The sequence below is a fragment of the Thalia democratica genome, chromosome 5 (genome assembly GCF_965202585.1).
Source record: "Thalia democratica chromosome 5, ktThaDemo2.hap1.1, whole genome shotgun sequence".
NCBI classification, from domain to species: Eukaryota; Metazoa; Chordata; class Thaliacea; order Salpida; family Salpidae; genus Thalia; species Thalia democratica.
Genome location: NC_139169.1, coordinates 79,658,524 through 79,669,441, shown reverse-complemented (window position 1 = coordinate 79,669,441; position 10,918 = coordinate 79,658,524). Strand labels below are relative to the sequence as shown.

Below are 10,918 nucleotides of genomic sequence, written 5' to 3'. Positions count from 1 at the left end.
AATTTTAACACCATTTAAAAAAAAAAAATGCAAAAAATAAAATTTGTTTGATTATCTCACGTATGTCAGTTGTTTGAGTTGATTAAAAAAAGGTCTTTTTTTGAGAAATATTTATTAAGTTTATAGAAGATTTAATGTAAACATCTCTTAAGTTTAAGACGTCAACAGTAAATATAAAGTATTTAAGTATTAGAACAAAAGTTACATAAGTATGAATAAAAATATCAGAATGTGTTATGTTGCTAACTTCTTGTTAATGTAATATGGGCTAGTTATGTTAATTTAATTAATCATAAACTAGATAAATCTGCATTGCAGAGTGGAAAAAATGTTGTGTACTAAAATATTTTAAGAGATTAGGTTATAGCAATATTTTATTAGTATTCTTAATACCAAAAAAAGTTATTTTTGGAGTTACAGATTGATATATTGGACTCAGGGCCAAATGTGGCCCTGTTTTTCCTAAGAGATAACTTTTAAATGAAAAAAAAATATTTTTTAGTAATATGTGCTACCTATTTTATGTTATTTCATTAAGTATTTGTCAACATGTACAAATTGTAATAAGTACTGTGAGCAATGAATTACTCATCTTTTACTTTGACTAATTAAGACAAACTATTGTATAGTTTCCTTCTAAAAATCTGCTAATCCTGGCTTAAATATTCAGTTAATATGATAAGTAATTATCTTAAAATTAATCATGTTGTGGTTTTAATACTTGATGTGAGATTAAAAATGGATCTTAAAAAATACCCTAATAAAATAGTTCAAAAGTGATTTATTTAAAACTTTCAGTCAAATACAAAAATTCAAAATAATTTTTGAGATATAGCCGGTCAAAGTTGGAGGCAACAATAGGAACCTTATGGGAGGCGCAAACTAAAACGGCAAAAATAGACTATTTCACTAAAAATCTATCTTCTCCTATGTTTTTTTGAGATAACTACCTCACATTTTCAGGAAATGTTCCTTGATATATTTAAAAAATTCTGTTGGAACAAAATTTAAAAATAAAAAAATTATATAAAAAATAAACAAAAAAAACAATTTTTTTTTAGTTTTTTTGTTATAAAATTTTTACTTTTTAATTTTTTTAAATTCTGTTCTGACAGAATTTTCTAAATATTGCAAGGAACATTTCATAAAAATTTGAGGTAGTTATCTCAAAAAACGTAGGAGGAGATAGATTTTTAGTGATTTCTAGTTATTTGCCGTTTTAGTTTGCGCCTCCCATAAGGTTCCTATTGTTGCCTCCAACTTTGACCGGCTATATCTCAAAAATTATTTTGAATTTTTAAAATCTGTAAAAAGCATCTTGTAGCTTAGTAAAAACTATATAAAATAAGATAAAAAACCAAAAAAGGGTGTTTACCCCCCCCCCCCCCCTATGCCCTTAAATCAATAAAAAAATATTTTAAATCTTGTTTAAGAAAATAATAAAATAGAAACATAAAATATCTATTGAACAATTCTTCCAAAAACAAGCAATTTAAAAGAAAAAGTCTCTGTTAGCAATCTACACTTGTAAAAAGTATTCTGGTGACCTTATCTGAAGTATATTAATACTTAAGAAGGGTTAATTTCAAAAGGTCTAAGGCCCATCAAGCAAAAAATTCTGCCAGTTTTTCATGATAAATATAACTAATGCAGAAAAAAATGTTGGATTTATTAAATTAAAGTGTTGTTGGTGTGCTTTTTGTATTATTTTTCTAAGTGAACAAAGTAGCTTATTTAATTTTTATTTAACTACATATTTACTTTAGTTAATTAATTTTTATTAAAGTAGATATTATTAACGTAAAAAGTTTAAGTTTCAAAAATACTTGGGCCTACTAAAACCTATTTATACTTTGCGAGTTCCTTTTGAAGAGCTTCAGACCCTTGCTTTAAATAGTACTGTCTGGCAATTTTATTTAAGATATAAAAAGTATAGATATTTCAATAAGTTCTAATCTGTGTTATTTCAGATAAATAAATAATTTTTATAATACATAAGGTAAATTTATTAAAATGAAAACAATAATTAAAAAAAATCTGGCATGAAAAGTACATTATATTGCCTGTTGCTAAAGTAAGAAAAATAATTTTCTACCAATAACTAGACTGATTAAGTGACAGCCTTGTTTTAAAACATTTCCAACAAATTAAAACCGCAATATTTTTAAAATCAATAAAAAGTAAACTGATAGTTATATAATGATTTAGAACAGATGTCATATTACAACTTGAATTTTTTGTTCTTTCAAGATAGTTTTTACGTCTATAAAGGGGGATACACAAATTATTTCAAAAAGTTCTTATTTTTAACACCAACAACTGAGAAATCATTTACTTTTTACCTTAGTTCATAATTCTAAGTAGTTAATGAGACTATAGCAATCATATTTAGTGAGTTTAAAAGGTTCCTTGAGGAAGGTGCAAAATAACTGACAAAAATAAATTATTTTTTCTATAAACTTGAACGCTACACTGCAATTGATTTTTTAAAATTCTTTAAGATTCTTTCTTCTTGGTTTTGTGGTAAAAAGTTAGTTTTTCAGGAATATTGTATATTTAGAACAAGTTAAATTGAACAGTTAAAAAAAAGTAGTTGAGTTTCTAAATTGTTAAGGCCATAGGGGGGTAAACCATGTTTTTTACAAGTTGATCTTATTTTGTAGAGTTTTTTCTAAGCTTCAAGGTGCTTTTATCAATTTTTAAAATTCAAATTATTTTTTGAGATATGACCAGTCAAAGTCGGGCCGCATAATAGGTTCCCAATTGGAAGGGAAAACTAAAACAGCAAAAAATTACTATTTCATTTAAAATCTATCTCCTCCTACATTTTTCATGCAATCTTCTTCAAACTTTCAGTCTAATCATTATACAATAACAAAAAAACTTTACTTAAGAATTATAAAAAAAAAATTGTAAAAATATATACTTTTTGAAAAAAAAAAAATTTTTTTTTCTGATAAGATTTTTATTTTTAAATTACTGTAATTCCAATAATTTTTTTTTTAATTATAAGGAAAGTTTCCTGAAAATTTGAAGAAGATTGCTGGAAAATGAAGGAGTAGATAGATTTTTAGTGAATTTAAAAATTTCCGAGAAAATTGACCTCAAAAAATTTGAGGTTTATATTAAAAATTTTTACAAAAAATTAAATATCACAAAAGTTAAATGACATTTTTGATTTCTATAAAAAACTAGCTCGTAGTTTGTACTTTAAGCTTTAAATAAAAGCCAAAGTTAATTTTTGTAAAATAAATGTTGGACCTCCCCTATGGCCTTAACTAACTTTTTTCAGTGGTATTAATGTCTTAAATATTTTTTTTTAATTTAATTAGTGACTAACTTAATCATTAACGCATTATTGTTTTTTTAAGATGAAGTAATTTCATTGATATCTTAAATATTGAAAAAAATTAAGTGCTTTGATGAGCATAACTGAAGTTTAATACTAGTCAGTATAATAAGCATTGTGGCCCATTTAGTTAAAAGTTGGAATAGTAATAAGCCCATCATTTCGAAATCAAAACATAGAACTTACAATTTGGTCATAACATTTTCTTGAAGTTAAAAATTTTTACTCAAATGCATTTGTTAGGTCAAAGAATAAAACAAAAATTAGAGTTTTTATGTGCATAAAATAACTTGAATAATAAAAACTTTTTTCTTAAAACAATAGTAAGACTTCTTAAAACAAAGAAAAGTTTCTTCAAAATAGATTTTATACTAATAACAGAGCAGTATATTTTATAATTACTTTTTTGTGTAAATATAATCAACACATATTTATTTAGTTAAAATTATAAATAGTGTGATTTTGAATTTGCTTAAATACCCAAGAATATCTTGATCATCATCTTATATACTGAAATTTAAAAAAATAGAATTAAATAAATAGTGTCTAAGGGAAATTAAAATAAATATCAATATCAGTATTAATACAATATAATGCTTTTAATTAATGAACAGTTTTAAAAAAAGTAAAAGTTAAGTAAAGCAAGAAACAAAATGGACATACAATCCCACAACCACGAAAACGCCGCTGCTGTAAGTTGTATTAATTTATAGGAAACAAGTTTTCTGATTAATAAGTTAATTATGTTAAGAATATTGCTACAAATTTTAATTAATAACAAAAGTTAAAAAGTTAACCAATTAAATCAACCTTAGTCACAATAAATTGTTTCTAATATATCTAAATCATTTAATACCATTGAATAAGTAACTTTTCCTAAATTTTTTTAGACATAATGATTATATATTATAAATACAGTAAACCTACTATTTACTGATTGATAACTAAAGCAACTCTTTTTATGAAAACATCTTCAACAAATTAAATTATTGAAAAAGGATTTTTATTTATGAATTCTAGCTACAAAATAAAAAAATTACTACAAAAGCTAATCACACTATAATAAGCTGTTAGGAAATTTTTGTATTACTTACTGTATTAATTAATAAATAAATAAGTTAACCACTTAAATTTTAGTACAAGAAAATGATTTTAAGTCTTAATTGTTAATAATAACATATTTTAAGTAGACAAATTTTGTTCAGTTAACGATAGTTTTTACTAATTTTGTATTTGTAAGCAATCTGTTATGATTAACTAAAGTTTTGAAATTACACAAATATGCTAATTGTTGTGTCAAAACTATGTTTTTTGGAATTATTTAATGAAACAAAATGTGAATAATGGCATCTAAAATGTATATTATATAATTTTTGATTAAAACTTGAAATAAATTACAGGGGCTATCAAGGAAAATGTTGCCAATCAAAAAAGCAACTACTGCAAGAAAACCTTTTGGTGTTAAAGATCCAAATCAGGTTGGTTTTTTTTTTATAATTAAGTTTGTTATTGACAATAGCTTGAATCTGAAGTTAAAAGTGACATATATATGGCCACTGCTCCTTATCAAAATGCAAAATTAGAAATAGTTGTTCTTGAAATTTTAAGTTCAACATTCGAATAAGTAAAGTATATAAATTCTAAAGTACTAAATGACAAGGTTAAAAATGGTTTCTAAATTTTGATTAAGCTTATAAGTCAAACTAAGTTGAATAAAAAAAGCTAAGAAAAAAAAACTGTTTTAAATTGATAAAAATATTTTTGATTAGGTTGCTGGTGACAACCAAGCCAGGCCAAGTAAACCAAACACAAGGACTAAGAAAACTGTTGAAAAAAAACAAGTTGTTGTACCTAAAAAAGTTCAAAAACCTGCAGCAGATTTGACAAAAATGAAGATGTTTTTCCCAGAACAAGTGAGTTTGAAAAACCATTTATGTTATTAACGTTAGATTTTCAAATGAATTAAAATCGTGTAAAGACCAAAATTATATTGCCAACTAAATTCAAGTAAGCAACATAACCTCGAGTAATGAAAAGTTGTTTTAGTTACAATAAACTTGAGTTCAGTAAAATGAAATAGTGTGTATAATGACACCAGAACATATTTCATTGGCTTCAAATGATCGATAAATTAATAACAATTGAGTAGAAATTCCAGTTGCTTATAATCTTTATATGCTTTGTCTTCAAAAAGTTTTTTAATAATTTGAGTAACTTTCTCCGTAGTCACTAAAAGTATTTAGTGAAATGTCTACAAGTTAAACTAAAGTTAGCTCTCTATTGAAACCCATTTACTCGAGTTTTTTTTTTGAATTAATTATAAGTTGAACTTAATTAAGTAGTTTACTAAAACAAAAAAACAATACATAACCGCATAGTTACTTAATTCTATTTAGCTTAACTTAAATGAATATAAATATTAAGGTTCTCTTGGTTATTTTATTTTATAATTAGCTCGGGATAGAAGACATAGACCAGACAACAAAGAGACCATTTTTGTGTCCCGAATATGCCAAGTTTGTTTTCCAAGCCATGTTTAGTGCAGAAATTCATGAGGATTTTGTCATCAAAAGAAACTTTCTAGCAGGTACTACAATGTAATATTCATTGTTAAAAAAGTTTTCAAGTTTGTACATAATCATTAATGATGAGTAGTTCTGATACTTATTTGATAGCTTTTTAACTTAAAAAAAACTGATAAATCTATGAATAAAATTTAATGACAAAAGTTTTGATTCATAAAAGTTAAATAAAATAATGTATTAATTCAAAGACGCCCCATACCAACCTGAATACAGAGAGAGGGTAGTTGATTGGTTGATACAAGTGCATCACAGATTCCAACTGTTGCAAGAAACTTTGTACTCTACTATTGAAATATTCGATAGATACTTAGCTGTAAGTTAAGTTGTTTTGAAAAGTTGAGCATACAGTTTTGGGGTTTGTAAAAAAACAAATGTTAAAATACTAGAAAAAGTTATAAACCATTTTTCTAGTTCACGTAATAAAAATTGATAGTTCGAACAATTTTAAAATCAAATTAACTTAAGATAAATTAAAAAAAAGTTTATATATTCTAAAAATATTTAATACTCGAAAACTTAAAAATAATAAATAAATATATTAACTTTCACTAAAATTTAAAAAAAATAAATAAGTATGCGTGATTTTATAAAAGTAATAAATAAATTTAAAGGCGGTCGTCGTGCCAAGAGATGAACTACAACTTGCTGGAGTGACTGCCATGCACATTGCTTCCAAATTCGAAGAAATGTTTGCACCTGAGGTTAATAAGTAAATACAAAAAGTAGTAAAGTACAAATTAATTTTCTTCTTGAAGCTTGAAATATATTATACTTGAAGCTACTAAAATTTATCATTCTCTGTAGAGTTTTCTCGAAGACCTCAATAATATTAAACTAAATTGTTTATTTATTTTTCTTAGTTGATAAAGAGATAGAATTCAAAATTGTAATCAATATTTAATTTCTTCACAGCTAACCGATTACGAGTACATATCAGACCAATCTATTAGCAGGCAGCAAATAATTACTATGGAGTTGAAAATGTTGGGTGCGATCAAGTGCAGACTGGGCAAACCTATTTGCCTCCAATTTCTCAGAAGAAACTCTCAAGCGGGAAAAGTTGGTTTTAATAAATAGTAAAAAAAAAAAAATAAAATAAAAATTATCTTGAATCGGGACCCAGAATATATTAAACTAATGTATAGGCTCAAATAAATAACAAATAAAAATGTAATGAAAAAAACTTCAAATAAGTTAAGTTTAAAATTTTAAAGACTTAAATTCCCAACAAGTATTTGCATCTTCTTGACTGAAAACTTAAGTGATATCCATCTCAAATACTGCAGTATACTTAATAAAATATAGCAAAAGTTTTGAAGACTTTTATAAATGAGTCAATACAATCAGGTGGAGCCAATTCACCACGGAATGGCGAAATATTTGATGGAACTTTCAGCTGTTGACTATGAACTTGCCCATATCAGACCTTCGCTGATTGCGGCTTCTGCGTTGTTCATCTCATTCAAGCTGCTCTGCGTTGAACAAAACAAATGGGTTAGTTGATAAATTGGTAGTTTGATTATAAGATGTAATGTTATAAGGCGTTAAATCCTGGAGATCCTGATAAGCTAAGCTTATCGGAATGTATATCACAGATGTTCTTGTGCTAAAACTTTATTTCAACTAACGGCGTTTCACTGCTCTCAAATAAATTTAAGAACAGATCTACGGAGTCTATAAAATGTTAACACACATTAGAAAAAAAGCAGAAAAAAGCATGTATAATTATGTATAGTGTTTATCTAGGTAGTATGCTTTTATCCCAAACTTTGTTTTTAAACCATAAAGTCCATTTATAGTTACTACCTAGATAAACACTGAACATAATTATACATGCTTTTTTCTGCTTTTTTTCTAATGTGTGTTAACATTTTATAGACTCCGTAGATCTGTTCTTAAATTTATTTGAGAGCAGTGAAACGCCGTTAGTTGAAATAAAGTTTTAGCACAAGAACATCTGTGATATAGTTTGATTATATGTACAAGGATTAAATTATTCTAGTACAGTGGTTCCCAAGCTTTTTGATGCCCCGCACCCCTAAAGTTTCTTAATTTGATCTCGCACCCCTAACACTATATGCTATAATTATTTATTAATAGTTTGATTATGAAATCATTGACTTAATTAATTAATAATTTGTATTTTAACTTTTATGGTAGTGTGCTATATTAACAAAAATAAAATACTTGGAAATTCAAAAACATAACAAACAAAATTCGAACAAGTTTTAACTATTTTTATGAGGTAGAAAACATCTGAACGTTTATAACGTTTTATAAGGTAGAAAACATTAGAAGTGAGGAAAAAGCACTAGAATAGAAGTAATAAATATTAGGCTTAAACTTAAAACTAAACTTAAAACTAAACTTTTTATACATTTAGTTGTGAATATATGTACTTAAAAAATAAAAATCAGCTGTTCTAAGTTAAGCTTATGTAATGTTTTATTTTCAAAACTATTAGCAGCTAGGAGGTTTCAAAATAATAAAGGTTTGAGTTAAGATTTTAAAAAGTTAAAAGATATTCAGTCTTAAATTTTCAAAAGATATGTATAAAAGCTAATACAAAAAAAGTTTGTATGCTTACAATATAAATAGAAAAAAGTATATTGAAAAAGGTAAACGGTTTAACTTCAAAAAAGGAATGAATAGAAATAAAGTTAAAGCATTGAATACTTTTTGATTAATAAAATTTGGTTTCACTAAAGCTAAAAACAAGTTTTCTTAAATGGTATAACATGGAGTAATTGCTGTGAACTTAACAATTTACTGATGTTAAATCTTTTAGCACCACTTTCTGCACAACTAAGCTTAATAAAATATTACATTATAAATGTAATAGACTTAACAGAACCTGTTCTTAACAGCTAATAAAAAACCTGCTGAAGATACTAATTTTTATCTAAGTATTTAAATTAATATATATGCAAGCTCATAAACTGTTTTAAACAATTAATGGCCAGTTAAGAAAATAAAATATTTAAAGAATAGATGATTAAAATTCACAGGTGTAAAACTCAAAGAAAGTTTTACTGAAATGTTAATTCTAAACTAACATCTATTAAATGAAATTAGTAAAATGAATTAACTTCTAGAAAAGCGCTCTTGCTCTATGACGTATTAAGAAAATTAGTTATATCAGAAAACTAGCGCCAACTTCTTGTTATAACGAAATGTAATTTCAACTTTGTAAACTCAATCAGAGAGTGAAATCTCCTTATTTATCAATCAAAAATGAAATGCCATCTCGCACCCCCAAGGGGTGCGAGCACCCCTGGTTGGGAACCCTGTTCTAGTACATGGGCATAATAGTTATTTCGGAGGGACGCACTTAAATTTTACTTGATGAATTATTTCACTAAAACATAAGTTATATATAAATTAGCGATAAAACAACTTATGTTAATAATATTTTAAATAAAATAATTTCATTATTGAAAAATGATACTTGATTGAAGTTATAAATAGTTTATTATTTCAGAATGCCACAATGGAGCATTACAGCACTTACACTCAACAAGAACTGATGCCCGTAGTGAGGAGAATTTGCAATTTACTGGTTATTTCCGTGGATATCAACAAATACCAGTTCGTACGCAGCAAGTACAAGCACCGAAGAATGCAGAAAGTGTCAGAAGTGAGTGTTTGGAAAAATCATATTCTACCTGTCAATTCGTATTTTGAAAAATTAAAAGAATATGGATCTCACAAAATTAGATATTTTAATAAATAAGATTTTTGTTTACTTTTTCCATTTGATTTGTATATCTATACTTGAAAATAATTAAAGTTAAATAATGATTTCTCTAGTTTCATAAATTGTTTTAAATAAGTAGTTATACCATTAAAAGACAAACTTAAGTTATTGAACTACTTGATGTTTGAAACAATTTGTTAAAATAGTTGATCAAACATTGTTTAAATATGTAATATATTACTTTAAAACAAAGATCTTTTTTAGCACCAATCCATTACTGACCACATGAACTGGATACGAAACATGGCCAACGAGTACAACGCAGACGATTTGGGAAAAGTTTGATATCTTTAGCAAAAGAATATATTGTACAGATGAATCCAGAAGACATCCAGTTGTAAATAGACAATTTCGAAATCCCAGTTTTTTATATTTTTACTAGCCTTTGAGTGTTCACTTTTGTATGAAACAGTTTATTTTTTGTGAGGCCTCAATAGTTGTTTACTAAAAATATGTTTTATATGTTTGATTATAGACATTTTATTTAGTCTTTTTTATTTAAAAATTGCTCAATGTTGGTGAAATTTCACATGAATTATCTAAACTAACAAAAAATTCTTTGTATTATAGTGAAAAATGTGTTCTTGGTTTTAAGTGTATATATGTTTTAGTATTTGCTACATTATTATAATTCTTTTTTACATTAATAAACTCTAACTAGACAATTTGGTCAATATTTAGGTATATTATAAAAATAAAAAATAAAATTGCTTTAAAAGATAAACTTCTAAATCAAAACAATTTGATTTTAAAAAATAAATCCTAATTAAAAGTTTCAAGTTCATAAATTAATACTGATAAAAAAACTGTCAACTGACAAAAATTCTTAAAAAAATGTATTTGGAAGGCTGAACAATTTATTGACTCTATATAATTGTATAAAATTTGGTCAAGTAGTTTTTAATTTAAAAGAATTTAATTTCGTTTGATGCTGGAAAAACGTTAAGATGAATACGAAAATAGTAATCAAAAAATTTTTATAATTTAAACAACACAATTGAGGCGCAACGACTAAGTAGGAAATTTAAAAGATTTTGTAAGAAACCCTTGACAGTAAAAGTTATTTAGAGGAAAAATAAGGTCCTTAGAATATCACTAATAACGTTGTTTATTGACTTTGTTGTTATTTGATAAACTTTGAATAATGAATGTTGCGTTTATAACACTGAAAGATTATTAAGTTTCCTTAACAAAAAATGCTCGTTTTAGCCCAGCTGAAATAGATTT

General features: G+C 25.7%; 1 protein-coding gene across 1 annotated transcript; it reads left to right on the top strand.

Moving 5' to 3' along the window:
- Nucleotides 1–3,962: 3,962 nt before the first annotated feature.
- Nucleotides 3,963–10,350, top strand: LOC145835936 (G2/mitotic-specific cyclin-B-like). Its single transcript, XM_082943701.1, has 10 exons — nucleotides 3,963–4,041; nucleotides 4,750–4,827; nucleotides 5,119–5,262; nucleotides 5,804–5,936; nucleotides 6,123–6,247; nucleotides 6,546–6,635; nucleotides 6,847–6,993; nucleotides 7,282–7,428; nucleotides 9,416–9,571; nucleotides 9,896–10,350. The coding sequence occupies exons 1-10, from the start codon at nucleotides 4,003–4,005 to the stop codon at nucleotides 9,974–9,976; spliced, it is 1,140 nt and encodes a 379-aa protein (XP_082799827.1). The 5' UTR covers nucleotides 3,963–4,002; the 3' UTR covers nucleotides 9,977–10,350.
- The last annotated feature ends 568 nt before the right edge of the window (nucleotides 10,351–10,918 follow it).